General features: G+C 42.9%; 1 protein-coding gene across 1 annotated transcript; it reads right to left on the reverse strand.

Annotated features, from left to right (window-relative positions):
• Positions 1-855: 855 nt before the first annotated feature.
• On the reverse strand, positions 856-18,596 carry LOC310793117 (dihydrofolate reductase). Its single transcript, XM_083654868.1, has 6 exons — positions 18,296-18,596; positions 17,742-17,791; positions 15,659-15,764; positions 3,813-3,939; positions 2,179-2,294; positions 856-1,544 (listed from the first exon to the last, which is right to left on the reverse strand). Exons 1-6 carry the CDS (start codon positions 18,394-18,396, stop codon positions 1,448-1,450), a joined length of 597 nt encoding a protein of 198 aa, XP_083510994.1. The 5' UTR covers positions 18,397-18,596; the 3' UTR covers positions 856-1,447.
• Between the last annotated feature and the right edge of the window lie 153 nt (positions 18,597-18,749).

Raw genomic sequence — 18,749 nt, forward strand, 5'->3', positions numbered from 1 at the left:
TTGGTATTGCCGGACTCATCATTCCATCCCAAGACACTTTGAAGATTCAGCTGAATTAACAACATATTTACTGGCAATAAGGTCCAGGTTCTCAATTAAAATATATATATATATATATATATACACTGCACGCTAACGCTAGTGTTAATTTAGTCGGCTTTTTTGTAATTTAGTCTAGTCTTAGACTGAGGCGGGAGAGATCGAGACATCTGCACAAGCTGTCACACACACACACACACTATAACCATAACTTTTGTTTCCACTGACTAAATCTTCTGCCGAATTATGGTGAGAAAAGTCTGAAGGGAAAGATAAGATGGCTGTGGCCTCATGTCAGTTTCCTGTTATTTACTGCAGTAACAGTGGTTGTGGTCTGGATGCTGCCTGTAACTTGCTAAGCTTGTATAGTGCTGCATCCAGCCTGTGAATTTTTTTATCAGCTGACTGTCAACAAGAATTGTTTCAACAGACTATCTGCTCGGGTTACCAGCAGCCTGATGGAGGCCTGCTGCACTGCACCATGTCATGCTCTTATAGCCCCATCTAGTGGCTCAAGGCATCACATGTATAGCCTAGGTAAACCCAGCCACCACGTGACCTGCTCTCTCAGTTCCCAGTCACTATCATAGTGACTGAGAACAGGTCTGAGAGCAGGTCACGTGGGGGATGGGTTTACCCAGGCTATCACATGTAGGCAGCACAGTTCAAGAAGATAACCGATGACAAGAGAGGATAACAGATGTGACCATAATTCTTTTCACAATGAAAATTAAATTCACAAATGAATCTCCAATCAGTAAAACATAATGTATATTTTCACAAAATGCATGTTTTTATAAACTACTCAATGGAAATCTGACAACTTTCTGAATCACAACACAATTTGAGACAATGGACACATTTTCTCCCAGCCACAAACAGATTCAGCTGTTTATCAAAGTGACTCCTCCAGCATCCAGCTTTAGGAGGTGAACCGGTGCTGTAATTAAAATCAGAAATCACCTCACATCTCTGCAGAGCTACAGTTGGCTGAAAGATTATAGCAACTTTCTCCTAATATTGGTCATAATATCCTACCAAATAAAATACTGTAGTGTAGATTACCCATCTGTAGAAAGCTTGGGCTGTCGTTTAAAGTGTCTGTGCTCACAGTGTTTCCCATTTCTTTCATGGTTTGTTTACAAAGAATATAAAGTCATTGACATTGGCTGAAATAATGTATGATCATGTTAAGAGTGTTAACAAGGCTTCAACTTTCCTTTCTTATTAGTTAAAATAAAATTGGCTACATAGGTGGTGTCTGTAGCGGCAGTGTGGTTCAGTCACAATTGTGATGTCATCAGTGATGTCACTTCAGCAATTGTGATGTCATAATCCTCCTGGCTGAGGCTATATAAGTGGAAGTATAGGCACCAACAGACAGTTTTCTGATAGCTTCTTGATTTCCTCATCTTGTCGTCTCTTCACAAATCTCTTTCTTGAATACTTGGAATTTGTACTTTATGCCGTTCTCCTCTTGAACTTCACTCGGTACACCAGGAAACCTTATTTGGAAACAAAAACGGCGTTGAGCGTTCAGCAGATGATAAGATTATAAAACCTAAAACAATACAAAAACAGAAGCAGCTGTGTGTGAATGCAGCATAAGGGAAAACAAAATCACTGTCCGTTACCATTTGTTTGAACTAATATTTCAGCTACTGCTACTGTCTTTATTTGGTTTTTGTAATACAAAAATAAGGTCACAAGCTGCATTCAGTGAATGCAATTTTGTACAATACAAACTTAGGCAACATTAACTGCATAACATAAGAGCAACCAGCAATTTTAAGGTCAGCAAATTATTATAAGATAAGATCAGATCACTTTATTATCCATCATGGGGAGAGTTGTCTTATAGGCTTATATGCTCTGTTTAAACAAATGGTAACTCTGTCTGCCACACGACACGGACGTTTACTTTGTGACAAAGAACAAAACTCACTTTCCCATGGTGCAGCATTGAAGCGGATCCTGTGAGCTGTACAACTGTGGCTGTAACTATCCAGTACAGTAACACTTGTTTTGATGAAGAATTCCTCAACCTCATTTTCACATCAGGGGGTGTGTTAGACATACAGTAAGTAGGCCTCAGGCCACAGCCTTGAGGTGAGGAAAGCCTGTACTTGTTAAACGTACCTGTGTTGCATTTTAAAGACTCTTCTGTCAAACGGAGGGAAGTAAACGTCACAGTCAAAGTTGGCCATGACGTCCGTCAGGTAAACCGAGTCGCAGCACGGGTGCAGCAATGCATCCTGAGCATGAAGAAGAGGCAACAGCGGTTGTAGGTCAGATACAGTATATTGTGTTGTGCCTATCAAACTTTAGGTAACACTTTAGAATACAGCCTGCAAATAAGCATGTAACTAGAGGGTAACAAGATCTGTACTTATAGGCTAATTACGGGGTACCACACTGTAGTTATAGTATAACTACGGGGTACAAGGAGTGAATTTAGACTGTAACTAGGGTAACAAGATCTGTACTTATAGGCTAATTACGGGGTACCACACTGTACTTATAGTGTAACTACGGGGTACAAGGAGTGAATTTAGCCTGTAACTAGAGGTTAACAAGATCTGTACTTATAGGCTAATTACGGGGTACCACACCTGTACTTACAGGGTAACTATGGGGTCGCCGGCTGTATTCTGAAGCTGTGTCAATTCGCCCACACTTGCATAGTAAGTACAGTGTAACTACAGGGGTGCGGGCTGTATTCTGAAGCTGTGTCAATACCCCCACACTTACATAGTAACTATAGTGTAACTAGAGGTGCGCGGGCTGTATTCTAAAGCAGGGGACCAATTCTGTACTTATAGGCTATTTACGGGGTACCACACTGTACTATAGTATAACGGGGTAACAAGACTGTAGTTATACTATAAGTACAGTCTTGTTACCCCGTAGTTATACTATAACTACAGTCTTGTTACCCCGTAGTTATACTATTACAGTCTTGTTACCCCGTAGTTACACTATAAGTACAGTTTGTATCCCGTAATTAGCCTATAAGTACAGATCTTGTTACCCTCTAGTTACATGCTTATTCTAAAGGCTGTATTCTAAAGTGTTACCAAACTTTACAGAGGCTTATGTCAGTGTTATCTCAATGTTTCTAAATTAAATCAACATTGAATGAATGGCTGGTCAATGGACTGTATTTTTAGAGCACGTTTCTAGTGTATCAACTACTCAAAGTGCTTTACATTCACCCATTCAGATTCATACAGCAATGGCTCTAACCACTTCATCTGGAGCAGGCTGCCGGGAGGAGCGAGGCTCAAACCGGGAAGCTTCTGATTCCCAAGCGACAGCTCTACATGCTGAGCTACTGCTGCCCTATGAATGAGCTACTATGAATGAATGAATACATAATTGCATGAATGAATAAATGAATGAATGACAGTCATTCAACTAAAGGATCTACAGTAATGGTGAGTTCAGCATAGTCTCACGTGGTCAGACCCAACGTCTTATGACGGAGGGTCTGAATCACACGTCAGCATTTCTTGGTTTCCTGCTGGGCTGTAACGGAAGTTACATCATACAGCCCATGAGGTCTGTGGTTGGTCAATTCATATGTCTGTCACACCCTTTCTTTTGTCTTGGGGGCAGTCCTTAACCACTTTTCAATTGTTGTGCAGCAAACGTAGATCTATCCACGGCTGGCTACTGCGAGACTAGTCCAGTGTTGCCTGGTGCAGCATTAAATGTCCCTCTGCCTTGTCTCATCTTGTCTTCTCGGCTTTTAATGGTCTCCACCATGTTACCTGGTACACCTGCGTCCCGCCGAGGACCCAGATGGTCTCTATCAGGTGGGCGAGGGGCGGCTGTGCGGCCAGGATCACAGCGCTCTCAAAGTCCTGACACAGGAAGTGGGCGTGATCTGGAGCAACTCTGAAGGAGAGATGTCACCAACACAGCCCATGAACCCCACACACACCAAAACACACACACACACACACACAAAACTTCACTATTGATAAATGCATTTATCTTTTTCACAATCATCCCAAGGGTTATTACACCCTCTGAAGAATAATACACGTCTGACTGACAAGTAGGGCTGAGCAATAATATATGGATATCGTGATATGAGACTATAGCCTAGATATTGACTTAGATTTTGGATATGGTAATATCATGATATAGCGTAAGTGTTGTCTTTTCCTGGTTTGAAAGAGTGCATTACAGTAAAGTGATGTCATTTTCTTACCAGACTGTTCTAGCTGTTCTATTATTTGCCTTTACCCACTGTAGTGGCTTCTTGTCCTTGATTCAAAAGTTCCTTAGCCACAGTGGGCAGTGACTGGCAATAATCCAAACGCACACAAAAAGATCAATGTCCAAAAGGTTGTTTTCTTGTGAAAATGAATGGGTATTTATTTTTCCTTTTACAGCTCCATTCTTCTGTCATCAACACAAAACTTGTACTTTACTTTAAATAAACTTTAAACAAACTAAGAAAGCTGATAAACCTTAATTGGCATGAACAAAAGGAGAACCATGATCTTCAGCATGGTCAAAAGACTGTTTGCCCTGCCGGGCCACTCCCCTCACCTGCCAGGCTTACCTGAGGCCTTTATGTTTTTCCTCCTGCCAGCAGGTGGGGTAATTCACAGTAACATTAACCCAACAGTAAATTATAAATTTTCCTCGGTTTTTGGCTCATACATACCGGCCCCTAATTGTAAGGGCAGGCAACAATACAATTAATCAACTTAAGAAATGAGCCAACACTAAATTCATTAATCAATGCATTCATTCATTATAATGCAAAAGTACTTTATGGTTATGTCCTAATCAGAGGCTTCTAGAAGCAGGCATAACTTTGTGATAGGTCTCTCTAGAATACTGGTCTTAGTCTTGAGCTTGACAGACCGCACATGTCCTTTTGAGTCTGCTGTAGTCTCAAGTACTCTGCCAAGAATCCATGCTCCTCTTGGGGCTGTGGAATCCACCACCATTACAACATCTCCCACATCCAAGTTTCTCCTTTCTTTGAACCATTTCTGCCTCTCCTGCATCAGTGGCAAATATTCCTGGGTCCATCTCTTCCAAAACAAGTCAGTCATATACTGAGCTTGCTTCCATCTGCGTCTGATGTAGAGATCAGACTTCTCAAATATCCCAGGTGGCAGAATGGGCTTGGCATTTAAGAGGAGAATGTGATTTGGGGTAAGAGCCTCCAAATCTTGTGGGTCAGATGAAACTGTGGTGATTGGCCTGCTGTTCAAAATATATTCTATCTCACACAGCACCGTATGCAAGCCTTCGTCATCAAGTACTTGCTGATGTAGGATAGAACAAAGTATCTTGCGTACCATCCTGATAAGCCTTTCCCACACTCCACCGTGATGAGAAGCTCCTGGGGGATTAAAGCTCCATTTGATACCTTCTTTTAGCAGAGCGTTGTGGATTTTGCTTTGGCTTAAAGCTGAGAGGGCCAACCGCAGTTCTTTCTCTGCACCAACCAGATTGGTGCCATTGTCAGATCTCATGTGAGACACTTGTCCTCTTCGGCAAACAAATCTCCTTATAGCATGGATGCATGAGTCTGTGTCCAAAGAGTAAGCCATCTCAAGATGAACAGCTCGGCTGGACATGCATGTGAAAATGACTCCATACCTCTTGATGTGACCTCTTCCTCTCCGAGTCTCAATGGGACCAAAATAGTCCATCCCTGTGTTTGTGAATGGAGGTAAATCAGGTGTAATCCGTTCTCGTGGCAAATCTGCCATTTTTTGTTCGCTGATTTTGCCCAAAACTCTTCTGCACACAACACACTTTGAGACTATATTCCTTACAGCAGAATTGGCGCTGGTGATCCAGTATTTCTTTCTTAATTCTGAGAGCATGTGATTTCTGCCAGCATGTCCTGTAACCTGATGTATGTGGCGGAGAATTAGAGTGGAGATGTGAAGATTTTTAGGGAGAATAACAGGGTGCTTACTCTCCTCTGGCATAGCTGACCTGCTCAGCCTACCTCCGACCCTTAAAATCCTCTTCTCTAATACAGGATCCAGTCTATAGATGCTGCTGGTCTTCTTTACACTAGATGGTGCTCTTTCCAGACATGTATATTCCTCTGGAAATGCAAGCTTCTGATTGAAAGCTATAATTTCCCTTTCTGCTGATCTCAAATCATTCACAGTGAGACGTTGACCACTCAAAGTTGATCTGAACACGCACATTTCCTTACTCCTTGAGCGTGTGCACACTGTTGTGGGATGAGACGCCATTTCTTTTCTTTTTTTGCTGAGTGCCTGCAAGACATCTCTGAACCGCAGGAACCAGGCAACTGCTTTCTTTAGCTTGATCCAACTGGAGAAGTACAACATGAGTTGACGTGTGGGATTGTCATGTGAGACAACAATACTGCACACAGCAGCCCTCCTTTTGACCTCCGGGTCATCACTTTTCAGTGTGGGCTCTTCTGTAGTCTCAAGTGGCCATTTTTCCTCTGGCAACCAAAGAAAGGTTGGCCCACGAATCCATCTTTGGTTCTCCAAAAACTGCTTAGCACTTAGGCCTCTCGAGGCATCATCAGCTGGGTTCAGTTTAGTATCAAGATAGCTCCATTGATGCATGCGAGTAGCTTCTCTGATCATCGCCACCCTGTTGGCCACAAATGTATGAAACCTTGTGTGCTCATTTGCAATGTACTTTAGTACTGACTGACTATCAGTCCAGAACTTTGAGTCATCCAGACTTAGTTGTAGCTCCGTCTTTAACATTCTATCCACCTTCACGGCTAGCACAGCAGCTGCCAGCTCCAGGCGTGGAATGGTAACTTGCTTGAGAGGAGCTACTCTGGCCTTTCCCAGTTGGAAGCTTACATGTACTTCACCTTTGCCATTAGTGAGTCTCAGATAACTGACAGTTCCATAGCCATATTCACTGGCATCTGAAAAGTGATTCAACTGTGCATGAATGGCTTCTCCAAATCCTTTTGGTTTGATGCAGCGATTTACCTTGAACTCTGACATGGTTTCCAGCTCATCAGTCCATCTTTTCCACTTTTCAGATAGTGATGGTGGTACCATGTCGTCCCATCCATAATTACTCCGGCAAAGATCTTGAAGTAGCAGCTTGGCAGACAGAGTATACGGTGCCATGAAGCCCAGTGGGTCATAGACAGAGCTGACCATGGACAATATTCCTCTTCGAGTGTGTGGCTGTTCTCTGATGTTGATGTTGAACTGAAATGTGTCATTTTCCACACACCATTGGACTCCTAGAGCCCTTTCCATGGGAAGTTTGTCCATATCCAAATTCAGCTCTTTTCACGCCTACATTCCACTAGGTCCGTGTTCGGTCCGTCTGCGCTGCGGTACGGCATCGGAGCCGATACGTTTCCACTCTAATCATTGTGTCAACTCCCACCTACTCCGCTGCGTTGCGTGTCTACTCCGTCCCAGCTCCGACGATCCGGAGCTCTCCGAAAAAGATACGCAAGGGTTCTATTTTTCACGGATGACGGAGCAAAGCCGCAGCAAGTTGGGCGGAGCCAGGCATGAAATCAACAGGGCAGAGGTGTTTACAGCATTCAATATCAAGCCAGAGGACAAATATGTATGAGGAAAAGTTCATAATTGAAGTGGAAAACCACAAAATAATATATGACACAACACATCCTTTTTACAAGGACAACACCAAGCAAGTCCACCCCTCCTCTGCTCCTCCAGTTGGGAACAATGATATTCTGCCTGTTTGTCGTTGTATTTATCCCACATACAAATTGTCTCGCTCGATTTTACAGTGATAACCTGTGGGTCTCGTCACTCTAGCTGTCTGGCGCAGCTGAGCCGTGACGTGCTCTACACGCAGCCAGTGAGTGTTGCCGCAGCACAGAGCACGGAGCAAAACCGGAGCTCAGCCGCAAAGCAACGCAATGCAACCAGTGGAATGCCGGCGTTAACCTCTTTTGCTCTGTCGGATTCTGGGATAGATAGAAGCACTGTTCGACTGTTACTCATCCACTTAGATAGATGAAAGCCTCCTTTCTGGCAGAGGGATTGCAGATCTACTGTGAGTTGCTGTGCCTCCTGTTCTGTTGCTATGGACTTTAGGCAGTCGTCAACATAAAAGTTGTTTTTCACTGTGTTAATGACTTCTGCTGGATAAGAACTCTGGTTATCATCTGCTGTTCTTCTGAGTGCATAGTTTGCACAGCTTGGTGAGGACACCGCTCCAAAAAGATGAACAGTCATTCTAAACTCTTTGGGATTCTGAGAAGTATCACCATTGAGCCACCATAGGAAACGTAGAAAGTCTACGTCACCTTCTGACACCTTTACCTGGTGAAACATGGATTGGATATCGGCCATGAGTGCAATTGGCTCCTGCCTGAATCTTGACATCACTCCTAGGAGACTGTTAGTCAAATCAGGCCCCTGCAAGAGTTCAGAGTTGAGTGATGTGCCATGAAACTGTGCCCCACAGTCAAAAACCACTCTTATTTTCTTCTTCTGTCGATGATAAACCCCATGATGTGGGATATACCATGTCTTGCCATTTCCTTTATGCAGCTCACTCACAGGCACTGGCTCAGCATAGCCTTTCTCAATCATGTCTTCTAGGAAGGCTGTGTATTCCTCCTTGTACTGTGGGCTCCTCGAGAACTTCCTTTTCAAATTCAGAAGACGCTGTTCAGCTACTTGTCGATTGTTAGGAAAAGTGACATCATCATGTCTGAATGGTAAGCTGAGAGTGTAGTGACCATTCTTAAGCACAGCTGAGTCATCAACAATCCTCATGAATCGTTTGTCTTCCAGAGACAACTCTTTAGTTTCCTCATAAGACTTCTCATTAAAATCAGTGTTATACTGTTCAACAAGCAAGTCTTGTAGCTTCACTACTGAAGTCCTGTTGACAGTGATTGGAATTTGTTTATCACCACCCACTTTCAATGGACCATTGACAACCCAGCCTAGGAGGGTTCTCACTGCATATGGCCCATCTCCTTGACTATTAATGACCTCCCAGGGCTCCATTAATTTAGGTGCATTTGTTCCAATCAACATTCCTATATCGCTGTTTATTTCTGGAAGTTTCACCTTTTTTAGATACTCCCACTTCAGTAGGTCCTTTTCGCTGGGTATGTTCTCTTTAGTCACAGGTATGGATTGCTGTGTGAATGCCTCTGGTAGTGGAATGAATGTCTGGCTGTCTATTCCACTCACCTCCAAATTTGCAACAAGTGAACAGTGAACAGGCCTCTCTTGACCCATGGTACGTAATAGGATTTTTGTTTTCCTATTTTCAGTGCCCAGTTGTTGAGCGAGCTTCTCAGTACAGAAGGTGGCATTGCTACCCTGGTCAAGAAAAGCATAAGTCTTTACAACTTTGTTTCCCTTAGTTGACTTGACTTGAATAGGCACAATAGCTAACACACACTCTTCTCCGGCCCCAGTAGACGTGTTGAATGAGACAACAGCATTGCCTGTTGCTTTCTCTTCTGTGTGTTTTGTTCCTGTTCTGATTGCATTCTCATTTGTGACCTTGTGAAGTACAGTGGGATGTGTTTGATTACACACTGTACATGTGAGGCGTTTTGTACAAGTCTTACTCATGTGTCCTTTGATTAAACAACCGAAACAGATTCCTTTTGCCATAAGAAAGCTGATCTTTTCTTTCTGCAGCTTCTTCTGAAGTGAAGGACATCTCTCCAGGTTGTGCTCCTGGCTGCAAAATAGACACATTGAATTAGTGAGCTCTGTGATGTTCAACTGAGGCTTGTGTTGTTTAACTGGTCCTGAATTCAACACTGGCACAACACTGGTGGCATAGCTGCTGGGTTTGGGTCTTTTCTGTATGTTACCACTCTTGCTTGCACTTTCACTTCGGTGGTCTTGAATATTTCCAAACACAGGATCAGTTGTGATCTTGACTTGTTTTTGGATTAACCTTACAAGATCAGTAAACTTTGCTCTACTGTTGCGTTGCTCTTGTATGTCACAGGCATGAGACCTCCATCTTTCTCTTAATTTAAATGGAAGCTTTGAAATTAGAATTCTCATATTTGAGGCCAAATCCAGCTCTTCCATATATTCCATTTCCTCCATTACATTACGGCATCCGACAAGAAATAAGGAAAAATCTTGTAGGGCCTTGGAATCTTCTGCTTTAATACTAGGCCAGCCCAGGGCCTTCTCCATGAATGCAGAGGAGATCAGATACTCATTGCCAAAGTTTTCTTGGAGCAGATTTCTAGCTCTTCGGTAACCTTTGTCGGCATCGATATGTTGGCAGCTTCTGACCAAGGCTTGAGGTTGCCCTCTAGTATATTGTTCGAGATAATAAAGCCGATCTCTCTTGTCCTGTGTTTTGCTCTCTATATTGTGCTCAAATGCACTAATAAAGGATCTGTACTGCATTGGATCTCCATTAAACAGTGGGATGTCCTTTAGAGGCAGAGTAGAGAGGTGTTGCTGTTTTATCAACATGCCTGTGATTTCATTTTGTTTCTGTAGGATGTCATGAAGGTCATGATCCTGCAGAGTGACATTCCTGGTGTGATCGCTCCTCTGTGAGGCTTGTGAGACAGCCGATGACCTGTTTGGTGGTAGTTGTGGATCAAACACAGGCAGACTTGAGTCAAAACCACCAAGCACTCCACTCACTGTATTCATTCCTTGTTGCTCTGTGTCAACATTGCTTCTCTCTGTCGTGTTAGATGCAATGAGTGGTGGTCGGCTTACAAACTGATCTTTTTGCCGCACATCCTGCACCTTAGTGTCATTTTTGCCATTAAACTGGACAGCAGTGCCTTCAAATTCTCCTCTTGTTTCTTTAAAATAGTCATCCATGCCGGTGTCAGTGTCAGCAGCCCTCAACACAGAGAGCTTTGCAGTAGTGGCAGCAAGTTGTGATTTAAGTTCAAGAGTTTCTCTCCTTTTTCGTATTTGCTCCATTTTTTTATTCAACATTTCCTCTTCCTCCTCTAAAGCATGTTTTTCTGCTAAAGCTGCCATTTGAGCCTCCAATGATGCCTTTTCAGCTTCAGCACAGACACGGGCAGAAGATGTTTTAGACACACATGATGAAACACTGTCACCCACATCTTCAGTCTCAAGCTCAAGCTCAGCTCGTCTTGACTTTAATGCTTTATCTGCACCAGCCATCCATTTGCGTGCTTGCGACATAAATTGCATGATGTGTTGCATCTTTGGTTCATACCAGCTTGCTTCATCCTGTTTTGCATCCTCCTCAGACATCCAACTGTGCAGCTGCTCATGCAGTTTCCTGAAATCAGTCAATTGCTCATTGTACTGGTCAAAATGTTGTGTTACCTCTGGCAGATTTTTATTATCACTCAGGAGTTCATTGATTGTATTCATTTTACGAGTGAGGTGACCAAGCATTGCTTTTCTGGATCCATACATTTTGGTAACCTGTTCCTCAGGCTCCAAGGCCTTTCCTTTTGGGCCTTCCTTTTCCTTTTCAGATTCCATACTCTCAGTGTTTGCTTTATGCTGCTTAAGCTTAGCCCCTCCAGAATCCTCTTCACTCATGTTATACGAATGTCAATCAAACACAATTTATCAACAGAGAGCGCACTTGCATTGTGTTACATCATAGATGTTCCTTGTCCATTTTCCAGTTAGCGCATAGTATCCAGAAACATCCTGTTTACATTTCAGTTCCATTTTACTTTACCACTGTAAGTTGCACTTGCTATGGTTTTTGTTCATCCTGTTGTCTTTCCACTCCAAACAATCCAGAGAAGAAAAAGAAGGAATCCACCTGTCCATTTGTCCCAGCAATTCCTTGACTTTGGCCAGTCTTTTGACTTAATATAGTGGCTTCTTGTCCTTGATTCAAATTCAGCTCTTTAACCTCTTTTGCTCTGTCGGATTCTGGGATAGATAGAAGCACTGTTCGACTGTTACTCATCCACTTAGATAGATGAAAGCCTCCTTTCTGGCAGAGGGATTGCAGATCTACTGTGAGTTGCTGTGCCTCCTGTTCTGTTGCTATGGACTTTAGGCAGTCGTCAACATAAAAGTTGTTTTTCACTGTGTTAATGACTTCTGCTGGATAAGAACTCTGGTTATCATCTGCTGTTCTTCTGAGTGCATAGTTTGCACAGCTTGGTGAGGACACCGCTCCAAAAAGATGAACAGTCATTCTAAACTCTTTGGGATTCTGAGAAGTATCACCATTGAGCCACCATAGGAAACGTAGAAAGTCTACGTCACCTTCTGACACCTTTACCTGGTGAAACATGGATTGGATATCGGCCATGAGTGCAATTGGTTTTTTTTTTTTTTTACAGCTCCATTCTTCTGTCATCAACACAAAACTTGTACTTTACTTTAAATAAACTTTAAACAAACTAAGAAAGCTGATAAACCTTAATTGGCATGAACAAAAGGAGAACCATGATCTTCAGCATGGTCAAAAGACTGTTTGCCCTGCCGGGCCACTCCCCTCACCTGCCAGGCTTACCTGAGGCCTTTATGTTTTTCCTCCTGCCAGCAGGTGGGGTAATTCACAGTAACATTAACCCAACAGTAAATTATAAATTTTCCTCAGTTTTTGGCTCATACACCCACTTAGTCATTATATCCACATTACGGATGATTGTTTTTAATCAAAAATCTTGAGTAAATATTTTGTGAAAGCTCCAATCGTCATCCCTACGGCATTGTCGCAATATCGATTGCAAGGTATTTGGTCAAAAATATTGCGATTTCATCCATTTCATCCATATCGCCCAGCCTTACTGACAAGCGGCTTCATATCCATGGGGCTGCTTGTTAAAAGTAGAGCATGAACCTGAGCTGAGGTGGGAGTCAGAGATCTATCTACATCAACCTGGCTATCCAGCTCTGTCTCAACCTGGTTATCCATTCAGCTCTGTCTCAACCTGGTTATCCATTCAGCTCTGTCTCAACCTGGTTATCCATTCAACTCTGTCTCAACCTGGTTATCCATTCAGCTCTGTCTCAACCTGGTTATCCATTCAGCTCTATCTCAACCTGGTTATCCATTCAGCTATGTCTCAACCTGGTTATCAATTCAACTCTGTCTCAACCTGGTTATCCATTCAGCTCTATCTCAACCTGGTTATCCATTCAGCTATGTCTCAACCTGGTTATCAATTCAACTCTGTCTCAACCTGGTTATCCATTCAGCTCTGTCTCAACCTGGTTATCCATTCAGCTATGTCTCAACCTGGTTATCAATTCAACTCTGTCTCAACCTGGTTATCCATTCAGCTCTATCTCAACCTGGTTATCCATTCAGCTCTGTCTCAACCTGGTTATCCATTCAGCTCTATCTCAACCTGGTTATCCATTCAGCTCTGTCTCAACCTGGTTATCAATTCAACTCTGTCTCAACCTGGTTATCCATTCAGCTCTATCTCAACCTGGCTATCCATTCAACTCTGTCTCAACCTGGTTATCAATTCAACTCTGTCTCAACCTGGTTATCCATTCAGCTCTATCTCAACCTGGTTATCCATTCAGCTCTATCTCAACCTGGTTATCCATTCAGCTCTATCTCAACCTGGTTATCCATTCAGCTCTGTCTCAACCTGGTTATCCATTCAACTCTGTCTCAACCTGGTTATCCATTCAACTCTATCTCAACCTGGTTATCCATTCAACTCTGTCTCAACCTGGTTATCCATTCAGCTCTATCTCAACCTGGTTATCCATTCAGCTCTGTCTCAACCTGGTTATCAATTCAGCTCTATCTCAACCTGGCTATCCATTCAGCTCTGTCTCAACCTGGTTATCAATTCAACTCTGTCTCAACCTGGTTATCATCACTATTGAGGCTAGTTCATCATTAATGCACCTGAATTCAGTTAAGAATCCACACTGCTCACCTTGTAGAGCCAATAAATATTTGTTGTAGAGACAATTTATATTTGTTGTTGGGAACGTGTCCGTGTCAGAGAATGGTAAAGATGGAGGCTGAGAGAGAGAGACAGGTGTATAATCCAATAAATTATCATGTCTCCCTGGACTGTTGACTACTATAGTCTTGCACATGATTCATTTTACCTTGTATTGTGACATAGTGACATGCTCTTAGTTGATGCTAAGTATTTTATGATATGGAGCTAGAGTTATGTGTATATATATGTATATGTGTATGTATATATATATATGTGTGTATATATATATATGTGTGTGTGTGTGTGTGTGTGTGTGTGTGTGTGTGTGTGTGTGTGTGTGTGTGTGTGTGTGTGTGTGTGTGTGTGTGTGTGTGTGTGTGTGTGTGCATTCCTGTATCAAACCTTCCATGTTCCATCTCTGCAATAGTAACCCAGATACTTTTCCACATCTGCCAATACACCAGATGTTGTAGTGGTCAATGGAGAGTCCAAAGAAGTGTTTGCTTAGAGCAGTGGTTCCCAACCTTTTCCAACTCAGGGCCCACTTTTATGTCTCAAAAATGTTCGCGGCCCACCTCCGACCCCATAAATACAAAGGCCATATAATGCGTTCTCAGAGCACTTTTTTATTGAAAATTGAACATAAAGGACTGAACTGAATACAGGAGAAACATGTTGGAAGCTCCACAGTCACTAACACAGCACCTGTAACATGTTGCAACACCTTCAGTATTACAGTTTTCAAGGAGCTGTCCACACACACACACACACACACATACACACGCACACGCACACGCACACACACACACACACACACACACACCAATCATTCAAGGAGCTGTCCATCAGCACCACACAGATGTCAGAAATGACAAGCAAGGGGCTGTCTGTAACAGGCTAATTAACAAATGATTAATAAATAACGGTATCCTTCAACAATGGAAAAATGCATTTTCATAACAATTTGAGATCCAATATCAGATCCAAACAAAATCCAAATATCAGAAGAAAGCCCATTAAATCGATAGGGTTACAAATAAACACAAACCCAATATAAAGATGATGTAAAGATGAAACTTCAATTCAAGCAAAAGCAATAACATCAAAGAAACAAAAATCATACTTTTTCAAGTATGATTTTTCAAAATCTTTAAAAAAAAAATGATTTTTTTTTTTTTTTTTTTTCAAAAATCATACTTTTTTGGAAATGATTTGGCGGCCCACTTGCAATACCTTCGCGGCCCACCAGGGGGCCGCGGACCACAGGTTGGGAATCACTGGCTTAGAGGTAGCCTGTACCTTTGACTCTAGCCTAGAGGAAACTATTTATGACCAACGTCAATAAACACCAACCACTCATAAATACCATCTCAGAGCTAGGTTATAGGTACAGACTACTTGTTTTTATATTTGGCCGCTTAGGACACAGATCATAAGAGGGCTTCAACAACTTTGGATACCTAGCAAAGGGGCTAAACGGCTTGCAAAGTAGTGTGCTGTCTCTGCTATCATGGCAGAGACGCTGCTACTTACACCCCTCAGAACTGAGTAAACATGTTTTATATTGTGAAGACTTATGCCACTGATTTTGTCAACTACACTACAGTGCACCTTCAATATTCGTGCCCTTGTACCGCTATCATGTTCTATGTGGACATAAACTGGTAACGTGTGTGTGTGTGTGTGTGTGTGTGTGTGTGTGTGTGTGTGCGTGTGCGTGTGCATGTGTGTGTGTGTGAGTGTGAGAGAGAGCCAGCTCACCTGAGTGTCTTACTCAGAACCACATGCAGAGTATTGGCCAATGGAAATAGACCGTCTGGGGTGGAGTACCAGGACCATTTGCCCCACACCAGCATGTTCATCTTTCCTGCGGGAGGGGGTTTCAAATAAGTCCTCATCAGTGTATCACAGTGAATAGAGTGTATCACAGAGTGAACAAAGTGTATCACAGTGAATAGAGTGTATCACAGAGTGAACGGAGTGTATCAGTGTGAACAGAGTGTATCAAAAGGTGAACAGAGTGTATCACAGGGTGAACAGAGTGTATCACAGAGTGAACAGAGTGTATCACAGGGTGAACGGAGTGTATCAGTGTGAACAGAGTGTATCAAAAGGTGAACAGAGTGTATCACAGGGTGAACAGAGTGTATCACAGAGTGAACAGAGTGTATCACAGGGTGAACAGAGTGTATCACAGAGTGAACAGAGTGTATCACAGGGTGAACAGAGTGTATCACAGTGAATAGAGTGTATCACAGAGTGAACGGAGTGTATCACAGAGTGAACAGAGTGTATCACAGAGTGAACAGAGTGTATCACAGGGTGAACAGAGTGTATCACAGTGAATAGAGTGTATCACAGAGTGAACGGAGTGTATCACAGAGTGAACAGAGTGTATCACAGGGTGAACAGAGTGTATCACAGGGTGAACAGAGTGTATCACAGAGTGAACAGAGTGTATCAGTGAACAGAGTGTATCACAGAGTGAACAGAGTGTATCACAGAGTGTATCACAGTGAATAGAGTGTATCACAGAGTGAACGGAGTGTATCACAGAGTGAACAGAGTGTATCACAGTGTGAACAGAGTGTATCACAGAGTGAACAGAGTGTATCACAGAGTGAACAGAGTGTATCAGTGAACAGAGTGTATCACAGAGTGAACAGAGTGTATCACAGAGTGTATCACAGTGTGAACAGAGTGTATCACAGAGTGTATCACAGCGTGAACAGAGTGTATCACAGAAGCCCTTTTCCCACATGCGTACCGGAAAATTACCTGTAAGTCAATATCGGACATTTCCCTTCACACTTCGGCTCGCGCATGTGGGAATCTATCAGCGAATTTTCCTGTATGTTGGGGGGGCGGGGGGAGGGGGGAGCTTATTTGGGGGGTCGGCAAAACTCGAAATAAGTTCGCTTGTCAGTTGTCACACAATAAATCACACTCGTTTGACTTAAGAGCAGCGTCAAGCCGCCAGCGTAATCAACACAGCCGATTTCCCCCTCCCCTCTCTGCTCGAGAGCAGCAGCCACGGACAGACACAGCGAATGACACAGCAAATGCACAAGCGAAATGTGGAAGTAGTTTGCTTTGATGTGCACGAATGATTAGTTGATGCACTTTGAAGAAGTTGGGATCTGTGTCTGAGAGAAATAGTTGCTGGTTCGATGTTTATCCGTTCACCTGCGTCGCGTTGAAGCACTTTTTACAGACTGGCTTTGTTTGATGTGTCCGGGGTTGCCTTCGGAAATCAGCAAGCTGACATACTGCTCTTATTAGGCTATCACAAGATCATTTCGCCAGTTTGCTTTAATGTGCGCGAATGATTAGATTATGCCCGCTGGAACATTAAGCAACGTGTGTAGGCTACTCCTCGCCCATGATTGAAGGACCGCTGTCGCGGAAAATGACTGGAACCGTTTCCACTTGCGTCTCCTTAAGAGCATACCGCTCTTCTGACTGGCACGAAACTGGTGAAATGTCGGGGACGACGGGGTCACGCTTATACCGGCACGGCGCCTTTCTCACATGCAGGCATTAGACCACGTACCGGTCATTTTGCGGTACAAAGCGCATGTGGGAAAAGGGCTAGAGTGTATCACAGTGTGAACAGAGTGTATCACAGAGTGTATCACAGAGTGAACAGAGTGTATCACAGAGTGTATCACAGAGTGAACAGAGTGTATCACAGCGTGAACAGAGTGTATCACAGAGTGTATCACAGCGTGAACAGAGTGTATCACAGAGTGAACGGAGTGTATCACAGCGTGAACAGACAACAGCAGAAAGCGTCCACCAGCTCTTCTTCTTGGTACAGTAGGACTTGGATGTTGAGGATTACCTGGTCGGGACACTCCGGTGACATTGCTCAGAAAGAATTGGAACTCAGACCTGTGAAAGTGAAATTTTTGATATAAATAAAATATATAAAATCGGCTGTAGATGAACTCATGTAGGCTATTATAACTTTCATTTAGGTTGCTTCTCTTGGGCTATTTTCCACATGGAAAAAGAAATATAATCAGTAGCCTACATTTTCAAATGACTACATAAATATGAAAACTAGTAGCCTATAAGAACCTATAACACTCCTGCTATTACTGTAATGACAAACTGTAATGCAGCGTGTCAATAACAACAGTTTACAACAGCACATGGGAATATTATGCTAGGAGCTATATATATTGTATTAATGCTATTATGAGATTAAAGTGGGCCTATGAGAAAATCACTATAAACTCAAGTCTTGATTGATGAGAACTGTAACTAATTACAAGATATTTGAAGACAAAATACCATTAAGTACGATAAAGTCACTATAAACTACAGGCATAATTGTAATAATATTGGTATTTGTGGAATCCTCAATTTTATAACCAATTTTTTCATTCTTACGGTAAGTGCCAGGGCAGACGTCCATCCTTTCCGATCCCCATGTCATTACAAGCTGCTGCAATGACCCGGACAGGTTTCTTCTGCACGTTGTCCCGGTCCATGTCCAACGGATGCCAAACCGAGACGAGATAGGATCATCAGGAGGATCAGGATTTAGTCGGGTTTAATACGCCCACCGAGCCGCAGCCGCTATTGGACAGGATGATGGATAATTGCGGCATGTCCTTGCTAATTAATAAATAGTGAATTGTTGTTGTTGAGGTGTAGATCATTGGTGTAGATTCTACTACACCAATGATAGCCTACACCTCAACAACGTCACGCGTCACACATCTGGATGTGATGTGTGAGTGTGAGCTGAGAGCAACGTGACTACAGTGGGCCGTCCTCCGATGATTACGAAACATACATATTAGGTTTCACTGGCGATTTGGTGCACCGGATACCGGGTGCA

The sequence above is a fragment of the Poromitra crassiceps genome (genome assembly GCF_964638095.1).
Source record: "Poromitra crassiceps genome assembly, chromosome: 18".
In the NCBI taxonomy this organism is placed as follows: Eukaryota; Metazoa; Chordata; class Actinopteri; order Beryciformes; family Melamphaidae; genus Poromitra; species Poromitra crassiceps.